This window comes from Ambystoma mexicanum, chromosome 5p, assembly GCF_040938575.1.
Source record: "Ambystoma mexicanum isolate Mex_15411 chromosome 5p, UKY_AmexF1_1, whole genome shotgun sequence".
Classification (NCBI taxonomy): domain Eukaryota; kingdom Metazoa; phylum Chordata; class Amphibia; order Caudata; family Ambystomatidae; genus Ambystoma; species Ambystoma mexicanum.
The window spans coordinates 30,491,143-30,509,499 of NC_090930.1; the positions used below are offsets into that span (position 1 = coordinate 30,491,143).

The 18,357-nt window shown below is 48.9% G+C and overlaps 1 protein-coding gene across 5 annotated transcripts in view; it reads left to right on the top strand.

The window, feature by feature from the left end:
• The window catches only part of ZMYM3 (zinc finger MYM-type containing 3), a 1,331,158-nt gene that overhangs the window by 1,234,730 nt on the left and 78,071 nt on the right, over positions 1-18,357 (top strand). For all 5 annotated transcript variants that reach the window (XM_069612373.1, XM_069612372.1, XM_069612371.1 and 2 more), the window contains one exon: positions 17,054-17,168. In XM_069612373.1, coding sequence (XP_069468474.1) covers positions 17,054-17,168 — 115 coding nt within the window. The remainder of the gene's footprint in view (positions 1-17,053; positions 17,169-18,357) is intronic.

Sequence of the window (18,357 nt, forward strand, 5' to 3'; positions counted from 1 at the left end):
CGACTGGCTCATCCGCGCCAAGACGAGGGAGCTCGCCGTGGTCCACACGGCAAGGACCGTCCAACTCCTCACGGACCTGGGATTCTCCGTGAACTACGCCAAATCCCACCTGGTGCCCGCGCAAGTCGCACTGTTTCTGGGAGCGAGGCTCGACACAGTGTCCCTTCTGGCCTCCCCGTCGGAGGAGAGGACCAGGACCATCTTGGGCAAGGTGCAACGGATGTTGGTGGCCGACGCGGCCAAGGTGAGGTCCATCAAGTCCCTCCTCGGGATGATGTCTTCCTGCATCTACCTCATTCCCATGTGCAGGCTCCGGATGCGCCCGTTGCAAGAGTTCCTGGATGCGCGCTGGATCCAGACGACGGGCAGCTTCGAGGAAAGGATCAAGCTCGACGAGAGTTTCCGACGAGCGATACGGTGGTGGGGCACCCGCGCGCATCTGACGGCGGGCATGGACTTCCAGACCCCAGCCCACCAGGTGACTGTGACCACGGATGCCTCCCTAGAAGGGTGGGGAGCGCACACCGAAAATCTGCACGCAAGGGGACTCTGGCTCCCGACGGAGAAGTCCCTGCATATCAACGTCCTGGAGCTCCGTGCAGTGTTTTGGGCCCTCAGGTCCTTCCTTCCGTCCCTCAAGGGCAAGGTGGTGAGGATCTTCACCGACAACACCACCACCATGTTTTACATCAGGAAACAGGGCGGAACCAGGTCCCCAGCGCTGTCCAAGGAGGCGCAGGACCTGTGGCATTGGGCCGTCGCCCAAGGGATTCTTCTGGTGCCGTTTCATCTGGCAGGGATAAAAAACACCATCGCCGACTCACTCAGCAGGGAGCTGCGCTCGTGCCACGAGTGGGAACTACGGCAGGATCTGGTGGATCGCCTCTTCCGACGGTGGGGCACACCCCAGATCAACCTGTTCGCGACGGCGACGAACACCAAGTGCCGGAGGTTCGCCAGCAGGTTTCCCCAGACGAGGAGCATGGGCGATGCTTTCTCGTTCCCCTGGGAGGGCCTGTTCCTCTACGCGTTCCCTCCCTTGCCTCTGCTAATCCGGCTCGTCAACCAGCTCAAGAGGTCACGGTGCAGGATGATCCTCGTCGCACCTGCGTGGCCGAGGCAGATATGGTTCCCGGACCTTCTGGACTTGTCGGCGTCCCCGCCAATCAAGCTGCCGGCGGACGCGGATCTACTCTCCAGGGAAGGAGGCGCCATCCTCCACCACGACCCGAAGTCGCTGAACTTGCAGGCCTGGCTCCTGCAGCGCTAGAGTTTGGAGGATACGACATACCGGCCGATTGCAGAGAGGTTCTTGCAAAGGCCAGGGCGTCCTCGACTCTTAAATGCTACGGACACAAATGGAAGAGGTTCTCTGTCTGGTGCCACGCACAGAAGATTAACCCTCTACGGATTACGGCTCCCCAAGTGCTGCCGTACCTGCTGACGCTGGCCAAAGCTGGTCTGGCTCACGCGTCCATCAAGATTCATCTTGCTGCGATCTCCCGATACACCAGAACCACGGGCCGGACGTCCTTGTGGTCTCATCGTCTGGTGAAAGAGTTTATGAAGGGACTGTTCAGATCGTTCCCGCCGGTGAAGGCTCCGGCCCCGGCGTGGGAGCTCAACGTGGTGCTGACCAAACTCATGGGACCTCCGTTCGAGCCTCTGCACTCGGCCCCGTTGAAGTTTCTATCGTGGAAAACAGCTTTTCTCGTGGCCATCACCTCCGCACGACGAGTGGGAGAGATCCAGGCCCTTTCCTGCAAGGCCCCGTACTTGACTTTCCACGACACGAGGGTAGTGCTCAGGACGCACCCCTCCTTCATGCCCAAGGTACCGTCGGACTTTCATCTCAACGAACCCTTGGTGTTACCTGTGTTCTTCCCGTCGCCTTCGTCGCCGGCTGAGAGGACTTTGCACTCGCTGGATGTAGCTAGAGCGCTGAAGTTCTACGTGGACCGCACGAAAGGTTTTCGGAAGACGTCACAACTCTTTGTGAACTTTGGACCTGTCAATCAGGGGAAGGCTCTCTCGAAGGCTTCCATCTCCAGATGGCTCTCCGGCTGTATCATGTACTGTCACCGGTTGGCAAGCCGACCGCTGCCTGGCCGTCCGAGAGCCCATTCCACCAGAGCGATCGCAGCTACCACGGCGTTCCTATCTGGTGTGCCCCTGCTGGACATATGCAGGGCTGCTACGTGGAGGTCGACGCACACCTTCACGAAATTCTACTGCGTCGACCGGGATTCCAGGGAGGAGTCCAGGGTCGGCCAAGCAGTGCTGCGCAACCTGTTCGCCTGAGGTGAGCCTGGTGAGGAGGTAAGATGCTTAATGTTGAGTTGATGTGATGCTTAATGTTGAGCCTTTGCCACCTCCCGTGGTTGTGCATGTGTGTACTGCTATGTATTCTTTATTCATGAGCATGTGAATCCATGCCAGACCCCATGCTGGAGAAGGAACAAGTTACTTACCTGTAACTGTTGTTCTCCAGCATGGGTCTGGCATGGATTCACATGCGAACCCTCCCGCCTACCCCTCTGCGGCTCTTCACTTGGTCATACTGCCACTTCACGTGCTTCCAAATCTGAAGATGGCTGCCAGAGGCGGTGCTTAGGTAGAGGGCAGTCATTGGCTGTGGTCAGTATGACGCAGAGACCAGTGATTGGTTATTACTACGAAAGACAGATCAGAAACGAAACTGATACTGGTTTTTTCTTTACCGAGGATTCCCAGCCTGACGACGGGGAATATTCATGAGCATGTGAATCCATGCCAGACCCATGCTGGAGAACAACAGTTACAGGTAAGTAACTTGTTCCTTACCCTCAGTCTATCCTCCTCCCCATCCATGGAAAGAGGAAGAGAGGCTACATAGGCTGGGTCCAAGGCGAGCCTTGAGTTTTTATATCCGCAGACTTGCTAGGATTAGGCAAGCAGACCAACTGTTCATAGGTTACACGGGGCACAAATTAGGATTGCCAATCACAAAACAGACCATTTCCAGATGAATTATCCTAGCCATTCTCGAATGTTACAAACTGGCAGGGAAAGAGCCCCCTCGAAATCTTAGGGCTCATTCAACCAGGGGTATCGCAGCCTCTTCGGCCCTCCAAAGAGGGGTACCGATTCGAGACACATGTGCGGCTGCCACATGGTCGTCCGCACATACCTTTACAAAATTGTAAAATCTGCATTCCTCCTCTAGCCAAGAGACTAGATTTGGCAAAGCTGTGTTACACTCTGTTCACTCTTAAAGGGGAATATGACAATTTTACTCCCACCTCCGTTTACACACCACTGCTATGGGAGTCTATCAATATGAGGAATACGTCGGAGGGCACAATCCCTTCGAAGAACAAGTTACTTTTTACCTGGTAACGTTCTTTCGATGGGATGTTCCTCCGATGTATCCCTTATCGCCCCTCCCATCCATCCCCTCAGTAAAACTTCCCTTGCGGTTGCAGCTTACGCTCCTTCAAGGTCAATAACCAATTCATGCACAGCTACTCCTAAACTTCAAAACGGAACTGAGCAATGGACGCTGCGCGAGTCTATTTATACGCATGATGACGTCAGCGCCGATACGGAGGCTGTCGAGGGACACCAACTCGAGGGACGTCGACGCGCAGCGCCCTCTACTGAAAAAATGTTCCAAGGCCAGCAAGCTGGAAGTAAATCTATAAAGATAAGGAATACGTCGGAGGAACTTCCCATCGAATGAACGTTACCAGGTAAGAAGTAACTTGTTCTTCTCCCTAACACTCCATCATTGCAATTCAAAATTATAAAGTCTTTGACCCACACAGCTTCTGAGGAAAGGGTGGATAGACCGGTCGGAAGCCTATCTAGGCCTTTAACTGGTAATTCTAAAAACTGGTGGACATCGGGGAAAAATAAGTCTAAGGCTAAACACCTTAAGACTGTTGGAGCTTCTGCTGAAGACTCCCGTGTAAATCCTAGTGTTAGGAGGGAAACCCCTAACCAAAAAGAACTCTTGTTAAAAAAAAAAAAGCCTATTGCAGGTTCAGAAGTAGTCACAACTTCTGAGGAACTGTTAAACCAGGTCCCCTATACATTAAGCAAGAGAGATGTGCCCAACAGTACTTGTAGGTCATATAGATTTCAAATGAAAACTAATATTAAAAAGGATCACTGCAAGGCTTACAAAAGATTGAAATGGGAGATCCATCCTGGTGAGGATTAGATCCTCCTGTTACTTAGTCTGGGGGGGTGGTGGCGAGTGTTAGGGAGAATATAAATTTCCGTGCTAAAATCCTCCCACCTTGGAGACCCCCAGCTCTTTTGCTGGACTTGGGGCTTTTTAATTTTAACTCCTGAGTGAGTGGGACCTTTTTCTCACGCTCATGTGTTTTTCACTGATTTGGATTTTGTTTTCTACTGTTTTTGGAGTCCGGCAAACTCCATAGGCATCTGCTTTTTGTAAAGTGACACACAGCACCCACCTTTTCTTTGGTGAACTACTGTTCCCAAGAATAGTAAGTTGAACATTGATCTTACTTACCTTTCTACTTTGTAGGTCCAGCACACACCATCTTATGTGGAGTGCTGGGTGGTTACTTAGTAGCCCCTTATCCTACTTTCTCATGTAACATTTTTTGTTACCCTCACTACTTTAAATGGCTGGTGGCAGTGGTTTAATCTTTGCTACCATTGTGCTTTTCTATCGCAGGCTGAACCCTCAGCTGCATTACAGCACCCAGGGGTGTTCATTTTGTCAAAATGCCCCCTGTTTTCTTTTTTTCGCCATTTTCTATTGGTGTGGTCTTTCTTGGCTTTTACGCTGTGTTTTGAGACAGATTCGAGCCCTTTGTGTGCTTTGCCTCTGGCGGGCTTCAGCCCTGAAGCCTGCCCCTGGCTCCAGTGTGAGGGAGGACAAGATGTGAGGGAGGGCAAGATGTGAGGGAGGGCCCTGAAACTCCACTGTCCTTTGTCTCTAGGAATAATTGAACGAAACCAATCTTGATTGGCCAGCTCGCTGTCCTAAAAGGACAGCCATCCTGCTGTGCGATTGACAGCCTAGGCTGTACCTGACAATTGATAAGACTGAGGTATTTAGAGTCTTTGTGAATTTGGAAAATTCGACCCCTGCATGAATTATTTTTAAAGACGTGCACAATTCTTTGTTGTCCCTATGTTATGTATTTGTTCGCTTGATTTTCTCTTGTGGTTTTAATGAATTACCCATTTACTTCTCAACTCAAACATCCATTACGGATGTCTGTCAATGGTATGACTTATCAATGATTATTCATGTGAAAGCACCACCAACGCTAACCTCATTCGGTAAAGAGGGGTAATCTTTTTCTCACCCTTCATATTGAAAATTGACACTTTCCAGTTTGAGAAATCGATCCCCCTTTAAAACATTGTGTGAGTCTACCTCATAGAAGGTGTGCATGAATGGGAAAACTTGCTTAAAAAGGCGAGGGTTTTGGGACTAGAGGCAGAGTCGACCACTGGAAGAAACATCCGACGAAGAAACCGTGAAGAGATGCTCGCTGCAACCTCCTGGAACTTGAATTGCCCAGTGAAGCCTTGCTACAGTGCTGACCTCCTTTTTCACCTCGACAGACGCTCAGGACAGAATGACTTCTCCCCTTGGAATAGTGAGACCAACTAACACTGAGGCAAACTCAAATTGGGCGCAATCCCTGACTTGCTGTGCCTCTCCGTTGCTGCAGAAGCCCAATGCCAGGGGTCGAGTGTCCATAACATAGTGCAACGTCTGCCACGGAACCAATAGCCCAAAAGCTCCAGGAGATGCCCAAGGACACCCCAGAAGCAGGAAATCCAGAGTCTCAGACCGAGGGAGCAAGGAAAGTCCAAACAGCGATATTTGTTCGGCATCAGTGCTGTTTGCGCAGCACTGAAACCGTGAAGTGCCGCTGAATCGAAGAGAGCCCGTTGCTGCCGATGACGTTCCTGAGTACTGCCGCAGGTGCCCTCCCGACTTTCTCCCTCTTGTCCCCACGACTGAGGCCCAGGAAGAATGGTCTGCTTAGCTGTAGCAAGACGGAATCGATTAGACCACTTTTCTTCTAACTAGTTTGAGCTTGGGGGTAGTTACCTTCTTGTCTTAAGTCGTGCTGTCTCACTTGAGACTGCCACTTGGTTAACTTTCTGAGTATATTTCAACTCCCCTTTTGCACAGTCTTAACAGCTTGTGTTCTACGCTGATTTTCTGAACTATCTGACTTTTTCCAAGACTTTTGTTAGGGAGAATTTCCAGAAATGTGCTAATTCTCTCCACCTTAGAGACCCCAAGTAACTTTGCTGGATTTTGAGGACTTGGTTTTTTTTTTAACCTGGAGAATGAGACCCTTTTTCCCCACTCTCTCATGTATTTCAATGTGATTTGAACTCTTTCTTTCGGTTGTGGAGTCTGACAAACTCCATAGGCATCACCTTTTACATTGTGTGACACAGCACCTTTGGTGCAGTGACACAGGGAAGTCTTCCCAAATGTTTGAATACCTTCTCTGGGATGAACTACTGTTTCCCAGAGCAGTAAAGTGAAATTGACTTCACTTACAATTGTAACTTTCTAGACCCAGCACACACTATCTTACAATAGGGTGCCGAAGGGGTTTCTTAGTATCCCCTTTTTCTAGCTTATTTAACATTTTTATATTACCCTTTCCTCAATGAATGGCTGGTGACAGTGGTTTACTTTAAACTACTGTGGCGTGCATTTACCGCCAGCTGCGTTTGCAGCTGCAATAAATCACCCAAGGGTGCAATTTTTGTCAAAATGTCCTGGTCTTCTTTTTTTGTTATTTCCTTATTGAAAGGGCCTTCTTGAGATTTACTCCGCGCGCCAAAACAGGTTTGGTCCCTTTTGTTTTGTCTTTGGCGAGATTCACGAGTGAAACCCGCCTCTGGCTCCACGGTGTCTGGCGGGGGCAGGAAGCAAGGCAGGTGCCTGGAACTCCCTGTGCTTAGTCTCCTAGGAAACAGGAATGCACTCTGAGGTGATTGGCCGGCTGGCTGTCCGGTAAGGACAGCCACCCTGCTGGATGACTGACAGCTAGGCTGGAATGAAAGGGAGAAAACTGAATAAAAGGCAAGTCTTTTGGCTTAGAAGGCAGTCTCGACCACTGGACGACTGAATCCAAAGAAGAACTTGAAGAGGACGCCTGCTGCAACTCCTGGACCGTTGGTTAGCCCGGTGAAGCCCTGCTGCTGTGCTGAAACTCCAAATTCGTATTGACTGAGAAGCTCCTGCAATGACAACTTCTCCCTTTGAGTTGGTGGGACCAATAAACTCCAAAGTAAGCCACCTGGACATCCTCTCGCGACTGGTCTAGTTGCCACTGCAGTCGCTGCTGGAACCGGATAGTCTGGGAGAGGAACTCCAGTTTGTGTGCGTTGCTTTAAAGCAGGCCTAGAACTCCAGGAAGATGCTCTGGACTCCCAGGAAGCAGGACTGACTATGCCTGAGCCTCCTTAACATAGTGCGTGATCAGCAACTACACACTTGTTTAATTCTCTTAAATCTCCACAGACCCTCAGCTAACCACTGCTTTTTCACAACCAGCAACGGTGAAACCCATACGACTGCTTTGGCTGGCTCTATAATTCCCGCTATTTTCAATTTCTCTAGTTCCTCATGTACGGCATTCCGCATATACAACGGCACCGACCGTAATTTAGCACATACTGGGTGGCTATCATTTTTCAACACAATCTTATGTACCATTCCTTTTAGACATCCCACTTTGTCAGTAAATACCTCTGGAAACTTCTCAATCAGACTCATCTTGCTTCCCTCATGCAGAACCTGTTCCTGTGTTAGGATCCAACCTTATCCCGAACCCTTTTTGCTCCCTCCATCCCAGAAGCGTTTCTCCATTCGTTGTAACATAAACATTTCCCTGAGAACCTTTCAACTCAAAATTAACCACACAACATCCAATTTCTTCTATCTTGCTACCATTGTAACCTCCTGGCTTTTTGTCTGATGGGGCGAGATCTTCAACCTTACCACCTACCACATTCACATACACTTTACGCGACATCAATGTTATTTTAGAGCAAGAGTCGGCCATAATTTTCACTAATCTTCCATTTACACTGATCCACGCGACTGGAAGCTCAGTTATTTTTCTTCTTTGCATTTTACCATATGCACCGTCACCACTTCAACCCTTCCTTCATCATCAGATGAGACTCTATTATCATCATCAACATACATCATCTTTCTGCCATCACCAATTGAGTAAGTTTTACAGCAGTTCTCAAAATGGCCCCATTTTTTGCATCAAATACACATAACCTTCTTCCCCGGGCATATAGGCGAGGTAAATAAATGCCTTGAAATACCACATCGGAAGCACTAATGGTCCTCATTTCCCTTAGAATGTTTATCTTTAGACTTCTTATTTTTACGGAAATCTTTCTTCTGGTCTACCACTCTCAAAACTTCATTTACAAGAGGTTCTGCCTCCTTATATGCTAACTTGGCAACACACTGTAGAGTATGATCTCTTTGCTATTCCTATAACTTCAAGATCAGGCTCACCTTTTACCATATCTCTCCATGTATCCTATCGTTAAAACAATGTAGCATGAATTGATCTAGAAAATGCTCATCCAATTTCACCCCAAATTTACAATTCAAAGGCAGATGTCTTAAAGCAGTAATAAACTCTTCCACATTTCCCCCTTCCTGTTGTACCCCCATACCAAAATGATAATGTTCTAGAATGGTATTTATTTTTGTTTCAAAGTGCTTATCTAATTTCAGCAAAGCTGTGTCAAAATCGTTTGTACCACCCTCCATATCCAATGCTACCACATCAAGTAATGTGGCAAAGATCCTCTGACCCTCATTCTATGAAGTGCATCAGCATTGACAGTTTACGCTCTGTGGACATGCCATTACCACAAGCTGCCTTCAAATAATGGAGAAAACCCTTTTTCCATGGGGCCCATTTTATTTTAGGTTGTCCTGGAGTCGGCATAAACATTTGGGGACCTGGTACACCAGCCATTGCTATGTTGGGAAAAGGCACCTCAAATTTAACTGCAGTACTGTATCACTCCAAGGGCTGAAGAGTCAGTTTTGTACTTCCACAGGTTAGCAATTGCCCAGTAGTGCCACAATTACGACACTGAAATGTCACCATGTTGAACTTCTAAATGTTGGCAATTGCCCAATGGTACCACAGTTAGGACATCACATCCATTCTTGACATATGGTGCCACAATCAGAACAGCACGTTCACCACTAGTTTTGCAATGCACAGCGTTGTATATCGCTTGCCTGCAGTTAAGATGCGACGTGACAAATCGCCTTCCCAAATGGGCCCTGGGCGATATGTCTGTGACTGAAGTCTGAACTGTGTACCTGCTTCAATCTGCTTAGATGAGCTCCACAACATGACGTGACAGCGCTGCTGGGCATGTACACACTCTGCGGCCTCCAACGTGCGCCCCTACGCTGATGAGCGCATGACAACTGTGTATCTGCAGCGCAACCATGCCCACCAGGGAACTGGGAAGGGAATCCGGCTATCAAGGCCGCTTGCACTTCCCGCATCGGACAGCAGGGTTTGAGCACTCCTCATTGCCTCGCCGGCCCTCGTCCGCACCTGTCAAATATCTTGTACATGATGGGTGCCGCCTGCTCTGTGGGGTCGCGCCGCCGTCAAATGTTTGTCTGGTGCAGACCAATCGATCACCCCGTTCGGGTGGTAGAGCGAACAGGTAGCCACAAAGGTTGGAGGTCGTAGTAATTACATGATCCTCGTCGCCAATATAAAGATGCTCACAGCACCCAATTGAGTGAACAAAAGGATTTATTACGTTTCCAAGTAGCACACCAAGAACCCCCGACCTTCCCTCTCAGGCATCTGATCCAACTGACCTCCTTTCAAGTATAAACATTCTACCCACAGAAAATGTCGACATCACTGCCTCAAAACATTCCACTCCTTATTGAGTCTACAAAGAGGTTTTACTAAGAGACTCTACATAACGGTCTCTGCTGGTCGACCAGAAAGGGGGCGGGCTGTTAGTCCTGCAAGGCTCGGACATCTCCAAGGGGGAGCTTTCTGGTCTGAAGGCAGTACTGGACAAAGTTTGCCGAGTCCTTTGGGAAGGACCCCGGCAAAGCAGATGTGGAGTCGGCGAGTATACCGACTAGGAGCAGCATGACGGTGAGGAGCCAGAGGACATCATGCCACTGCCATCGCTCCCGTTGCAGCCCGTACTTTCTATCCCTCTATTGGACATTTGGGAAGAGGGACTGTTCCTCATGAAGAACCCGTCCTCGGCGAAGAGGCACCAGTACTAGAAGTAATAAAAGGTGCTGGATTCTGCACCCAAGTGTCTCAGATCCCAACCGGACTCAGTGGTCTTGGCGGCAAAGAAGTCCTCCGGATCTTAGACATCCTCTTTCTCTTGTACCCAAGCCTGCCACAGCCACCACCCTCCCTTTCGCCCACCCCCGACGGCGAGAGAAAGAAGCTGGAGGACGCCATGGGGCGGCGGGGACTAATGCCTTATCCATCGTGGCCCGTTATGACAGGGAGCTGTGGTTCAAGATCACTCCCCTCCTGGACTTCCTTCCCAACGTCAACGTCAAGAGAGCGGAAGCGCTGGAGATCCTGCAAGAAGGCGAGGTGGCATCGGACTATGCCATCACGGTGGCTACAGAAATGTTGGCTGAAGGTCACTAGCTTCCGCCAGGATGTGCAGTCGAGGGTGTTGGACATGCCCATCGACGGGGACAGCTTATTCGGCAAGACAGTTTATGTGGATACCGAGATGGCCCGGGCGTTGGGCACGCTCCAGCAGCGACGGCCATCCTTTGGGGCCTCCGGAGGAACGTCCCAGGGATACTCCAAAGGTTTTGGTGGTGGCTCGTCATCCTATCGTCAACCGTCCCGCTCTTCGGCTCAGGAAGCCTACAGGGGCCGCAGCAAGTTCAGAGGAGGTTGCTGTAGTCGCCAAGGTCCCCAAGGTTGAGCCCCCATGGCAAAGCAGGATTGAACCGGCAGCGACATCTGGCCCCCCACCCGTGCATCCCGGTGGGAGGCCGGCTGGTGAACTTCGGCGTGTGAAAGTCCATCTCCACTGACCGTTGGGTGCTGGACGCCCTGGCCCACGGGCACTCCCTGGAATTTCAACGGAAGTGCCTGCGCATTCCACCGGTGGCCAGGAAGGAAAACCATGTCCCTCAACTTCGCTGGAGGTACGTGCCATGCTGAAGAAGAGTGCGATAGAACTTGTCCCAAAAAGGCTCCGGAGTGTACTCCAGGTACTTGCTCGTCAGAAAGAAGATGGGCGGTTGGACACCCCTACTAGACCTTCACCGCCTCAACAAGTACATCAGGTCACAGAAGTTTCGGATGGTCACCCTTCAGCATGTGCTGGGACAACTGGAAGAAGGGGATTTCCTATCGTCGCTGGATCTGCAGGATGCCTATTTCCACATCCCCATTCACAAGGGACACCGCAAGTTTCTGCCCTTCGTGGTCAAAGGGCAGAATTACCAATTCAAGGCCCTTCCCTTCGGATTGAAGTCTGCACCAGGGGCTTTCACCAAGTGTCTGTCAACAATGGGGGCGTGGTTGTGCCTGCAGTGGATTCATGTCTACCCCTACCTGGGCGATTGGCTCATCCAAACAAACTCGAGGGAGACTGCCGTCGAGCACACGGCGGGGACCGTCCGGCTACTCACGGAACTGGGGTTCTCGATAAACTTTGAAGTCCTGCTTGGTGCCATTCCAGGCCGCTCTGTTTCTGGGGTCCCGGCTCAACCGTGTTCTCTGACGTCCCCGTCTGAGGAGAGACTAGCAGCCATCCTGGGCAAGATACAATGGCTGTTGACCCCGAAAATCGCATGGGTGAGGTCCATCAAGTCCCTCCCCGGCATGATGTCGTTGTGCATACCTTGTACGCCTGTGCAGGCTGCGGATGAGACCGCTGCAGGAGTTCGCCTGTTGGATCCAGGTATCAGGAAGCTTTGAGCGCAAGATCACCCTTGATGAGAGTTTCGGTTGAACAATGCGGTGGTGGGGTGTCCGCACGTATCTGTCGGCGGGTGCATATTTCCAGGACCCCCACCAGGAGACGGTCACGTTGGATTCATCCCTGGAGTGATGGGGTGCACACACCAGTCGTCTCCACACAAAAGGCCTTTGGCTACCGGGAGGACAAGTCGTTGCACATAAACATTCTGGAGCTACGGGCCTTGTTTTGGGCCCTCAAGTCTTTCCTTCTGTCCCTCAAGGGCAAGGTGGTGTGGATTTTCACATACACCACCACAATGTTTTACGTCCAGAAGCAGGAGGGCACCAGATCCCCAACGCTTCTCCCGGTGGACTGCAAGGAAGTGCTTGCCAAGGCCAGAGCTTCGTCTACACTGAAATGCTACAGACATAGAAACTCGACCCTCTACAGATTACGGCCCATGCTTAAATCAAGGTTCATCTGCGGCTATCTCCCGCTACACCAGAACTCAGGGCAGTCGTCGTTATGGTCACACAGCCTGGTCAAGGAATTCTTAAAAGAACTTTTCCGTTCGTTCCCACTGGTTAAGTCTCCTGCCCTGCGTGGGAGCTCAATGTGGTGCTGACTAGGCTCATGGGTCCCCCGTTCGAGCCTATGCATTCAGCGCTGCTGACGTTTTTATCGTGGAAAACAGCGTTTCTTGTGGCCATCACCTCCGCACGACGAGTGGGAGAGATTCAGGCCCTCTCTTGTAAACCACCGTACTTGACATTCCAAGAGACAAGACTGGTGCTGCGGACGCACCCCTCCTTCATGCCCAGGGTGCCGTCGGACTTCCATCTCAACGAGCCCTTAGCGTTACCTGTTTTCTTCCTGTCGCCTTTGTCGCCGGCTGAGAGGACTTTGCACTCGCTGGATGTGGCTAGAGCGCTGAAGTTGTACATTGACCGCACATAGTGGTTTCGGAAGACCTTACAGCTGTTTGTGAACTTTGGCCCTGTGAACCAAGGGAAGGCCCTCTCCAAGGCTTTCATTTCCAGGTGGCTGTCTGGCTGCATCACCCATTGCCACCGGTTGGTGAACAGACCGTTGCCTGGCCGTCCGAGAGCCCATTCGACCAGAGCAATCGCTGCAACTATGGCGTTCCTGTCTGTGCCCCTGCTGGACATGCATCGAGCAGGATCCCAGGGAGGAGTTTGCTTGAAGGTTAGCCTGGTGAGGAGGTAAGAGATGCTTCATGTTGAGCCTTGCCACCTTCTGTGGTTGTGCATGTGTGTACTGCTATGTATTCTTTATTCATGAGCATGTGAATCCATGCAAGACCCCATGCTGCCGAAGGAGCAATTTACTTGCCTGTAACTGTTCTTCTCCAGCATGGGTCTGGCATGGATTCAAATACGAACCCTACCGCCTACCCCTCTGCAGCTCTACTCGTGGTGCTACTGTCTTTATGTGCTACCAAATCTGAAGATGGCTGCCAGAGAAGAGGCTTAGGTAGAGGGCAGTCATTGGCTGGGGGCAGTATGACCCAGAGACCATTGACTGGTTGTTAGGAGAAAGACAGTTCAGAAGTGAAACCGATTTCTTTTTTTCTTTTTTTTCGAAGATTCCCAGCCCGACGGGGAATATTCATGAGCATGCGAGACCCATGCTGGAGAACAACAGTTACAGGTAAATAACTTGTTCCTTCGCCTTGACTTTTGCTAACTTAACATTGGCTGGCTTGGCTCTCTGAATGACCCTTCTCTTCTGCTTGTGTTTTGCCTTCCTTCCAGGAAAGGGTCAACTGACTTTGCATTGGGGGTGTTGTTTTGAAAGTACTTACCTACTTAAGAATAACAGTGTGAATACTTGCTTTATTCTGAACTCTCTTCTCTTTAACACTATTCCCAATAGTTTTCTAAATGCAACAGTGATAGATTAATGCCAACAGCACCCTAGCTATTGAAGTCACCTGAGGCTATAGGTATTGCCTGTGTCATCCCAAAGGGGTATTTGCTTTTTGTTTAATCAAGAAACCTTGTGTGTAAGAGTTTATTTGAATACTTGTCACTGTGAAACTCCTCTACAGCTCACATTGACCCCTCTAGAGACGAGGCTGGCTGCTCTACACGCTACCAACCTGTGTAGTACAGACTTATACCAAAGTTTGGGTTAATTTTGCCAGGAGGTCAGGGTTGTTGTAGCGCAATGCACAGCGTTGTATATCGCTTGCCTGCAGTTCAGATGCGACGTGACAAATCGCCTTCCCAAATGGGAATCGCGATTCACAAATCGGTTTCACTTCTGAACTGTCTTTCTCCTAACAACCAGTCAATGGTCTCTGGGTCATACTGCCTCTGTATAAAAATACAGAGCACCCAAAGCGTACTAGACACAAACTTGCCTAACTGACTTTATCCGAGAAGTTCATCAGAACTATCGACTTTGTCCAAATGACTTTGGCTGTCCTGGCTCCCTAAAGGCACCTTTCCGAATCTATTGACTGTCATTGCGTGTCCCTCCATAGGTTGTCGCTTGTTCTAAATTGTTACAGCTGGGAAAGGCTTGCCTAGATTTCATTGGAGGATTCAGTTGTACTCACTTTACAAGAAACTGTTCTAAACTTATATTTTCCTTAACCCTTCCCGCCTGAAACTCAGAATCTGAAAAGTATGTATGTGTGATCTATTAATGCAATACTATCCTTCTTATTGAATTCACCTCAGGGTGTAGGAGAAAGGTATTGCTTCTCCGCAGTTGATTTTGAACCGTTACAAACAATTGCCTATTAAAGAATGCTTTATTAAAACTGATAAATAATTATTTATAGCTGAAATTTAGTCTTATAGTTACTTGGTTACTTATATTGGTTGATTTCATCTGTACAACTCACATTTACCCCTCTTGAGATAGGCCTGGCTGCTCAGTCACACTACCAACTTGCGTAGTACAGACATATACCAAAAAATGGGCTACCTAATACCAAGCAGATAAGTCTTCTGTAGTCTCACACAGTGTGACTGCACCAATTCTTACCTAGCAGCCTGCAGACCCTTTGCAACACTGTGAAGCGACCACTACTGTCATGACCACGTTTACTGTGCGGCAGAAGATCTCCGAAGAGGACGACTCCTTACCTTTGACTGGTGGGAACAACCAGTCCCAAGACGAACTTTGAAACAAACAATCTCCTGAGGTCCTAGGAGTTTCCAGAGCTGCTAAACCCCAATACCAGGAGACCTGCTGCACATTTCGCGTGCATCGTCATGGAAAATCCGAATCCGTCCAAATCTTTGCTGAAGCCGTAAGGACACTCCAGAGATCCGATCCAACTCGCCCAGACCCCCTTATTAGAGAGTGGGACTGCAGGAAGCGAAGAAGATTCACCGGGCGACCTGTGTCCTTTGTTGGTGCTGTAGAAAATCTGCCAAAACGCATTGTGAACCAAGAAGTTGCTGAAAGTCTTGCTACAGGTCCTGCCTCGAGACTGCTGCTAAGCGATCCCTTCCATTGTCCTGCCTTCGGTCATCGGACCAAGGAATCTGGAGGTAGAATCCAGATCTGCAACATCGCGGAGCATCCAGCACGAACATTTCCTTCTAACCTAAGGTACTGTGGGGGGAAAATGGTATTGCTTGCCTGATTCCAAGAAGTCGCTCCAGAGCGTTGGAGTGCACGTGCCAAACCCCTCTTACCTCGGACCTAAGCGCTGCTTGTGTCCCTCCCTTGAGTCAATTTTAAGGTGTCTCTTGTTAATTTACTAGAAGAAATCCGCAGGAATCTTCATAATTTGCTGCTGGTCAAGACTTCAAGCCCTCTCCAAAAATGCCTTTCGCTGGGCCTGCGTTTCGGGACTTAAAAGACTTACTATGCTTGAATCAAGCTCATGTTACACTGACCATTTTCCTCCCTTTAAGTGACTTTACTATATGTATTTTCAGAGTAAATGCATTACCGTATAAACCCTTGAAAACCGCATGAGTGCACAATAACCATAGTATGATAACATTGTCTTTTCACTTTCTAACGTTGCTACAAATTTAACTGCGAACAAACGCAAAAGTAAAGTGCCCTTTGAAGTGTATTATCAAGTGTTCCTAAGTGTTCTAACATAAACGTCTAAAGTATGTAAAGTGATTCTGGTGTAAATATGATAAATATATACTTTTATATAATTTATAAGTCTAAGTGCTTCTTTGCTGTGCTTGTCTAACTAGATTCAGTGTACTTAACTGCAGCTCACATCTTCCTCTTAAGTTGAGCCTGACTGCTCTGCCACTCTATTAAGGTCCTGAGTTAGTACAGACTGATGCTAAGAGTTTGGGTTCTACAAACTACTGGAATAGTTTACTGAAGTCTTATTGCCAGTAGGACTTTAGGAAAAAAAAACCTAAGCCCTCCTCCCACCTAGAGTAAGCCTGGCTGCTCCACCATTGCTCCAACCTTTGGGTAGTTCAGACCAAACCTAAGGCGTGTAATCCTTGTCACTTAAGGTGGGCTTTCTAAAGTCTCTTCCCCAGACTGGACTTTACCAAAAAAAGAAAAATGAACGGCACCCCATATCACCCGGACTACCCACTCTCATGGTAGTCTTTTGCCAGTAACAAATGAATCATGTTGGCAACACCTGGATTCCCCTCTGGCTATGCAGACACCAAGTGTCACTACCAGGAACCACATAGATGCGTACCTGCACCCATCAATACTGCATGACTCCCACTTGCCTCTCCCCTTCCTCCCACTAACCTCCCTTGGACCCCTTTTTTTTTCCAGGACTCTGCACCCAGAGGCTACCAAAATGACAATGTGTGCCATAAAAGCACACTTGATAGATCGTATTGCATTGCAATTCAGGGCAACACTGTCAATTGGTTATTTAGAACATGGATGGTTATTGCTTTGTCCGGTTGGTAGCCTCCAATTCTCACTTCTCTGGAGTACACGTCTTTTCGTGTCCTCTGGGTGTCCATAATTCGTTCCAAGACTGTCCCTGCTCTACTTTTTTTCTGCTCTTTGTTTACTTTGGCCACTTAATATCTCCGTGAGCTGTTAGATGATTTGTAATGTGACATGTTGTTCTTATACTTTTCAGAGAGTGGCTCGAAGCGGAAACGGGACGATGAGATACCCATTTTAGAACAGCGTGAGAACCGAATGAATCCCCTTCGCTGTCCTGTGAAGTTTTATGAGTTTTACTTATCCAAATGGTGAGCACTCTCGAGTTACCTCGTAGCGTTGAATAGAACACGGTTCAGTTTTATGCGCAGGGCCTAGGCTTAGCCGTTTTGTTGCATGGGATGTTGAGTGATTGCTTTACCTTGCTGCTTCTTGTTGAAAGATGTTGTTGCAACTTTCTGTTAGCATCAATTTACCACCAGCTATTTGCTAGGTTTTGAACCCCAATCTGAATTCTGTAGTAAGTAAAGTGTGTATAACTTTACTTGCTCAACTGATTTATTTTGTGGGCACTGGTTAACCAGTGCAGTGGGATTGTCTTTCTAGGATTACCTTTGTTTTAATGTAGCACATAACCGTACAATGGCATGTTTCCAGGAGTACTTTATATCCCTTTTTCCTTTGCTCTCAGGAACATCCTTTTTCTGAAGCATGGGGACTGGCATGGATTCACATGCTCATGAATTTTCTTCGTCGGCAGGCTGGGAATCCTCAGTAAAAAAGAAAAGCAGCTTCGCTTTAGCTTGAAAAACTGCTGGTCTCTCCTCTAACCAATCACTGTCCCCTGGGTCATACTGCCCTCATCCAATGACATTAGTCTCCCTAATCCCCACCCCTGGTTGCCATCTGCAGATTTTTACCACACGTTTAAGTGTTGGAAGTCCTCTCATCTTGCTCTTCTAGTATTTAGCTATTTTTGAGTTTGTTCAGATACATTTGTTTTTTCTATCCTAATTTTTACATCGACAACTGTGGATCGACTACCGGCAACAGAGATAACCTCCCCCAAGCTCTTCACTTCATGTTTCAGAAGGCCAAGGCTTGAGCCTACTTTGCACCTCAACAATGTCTGTGGAGAAGAGAAGTGTCTTAAAACTCTGCGAAATCTGGACTGCGAAACATCTACGTTGAGGATCTGCACCTTGTTACTATTTTGCCTGCATCCAGACCTTAATGAAGATGGATGCAAGATTTGCTGTGTATGTCCGTTCAAGACGAATGACCTTTATCGCAGGTTGGCGGCTTGGCTCAAGTTGGGGGAAGGCGGCTTGGCTCGACCGCTGGGCCCTGTCATGCCTCGTCCAGGACCGGCTGGTCCCATGAGTGTGATCTCACACCTGGACATCCCTCAAACCCTCCCCTGCCTGACTCACCTTCTAGTCCTTCTCCCCCATTCTCCGACTGATTTCAGCAACCTACTAACAGTTCTCCAGCATGGGG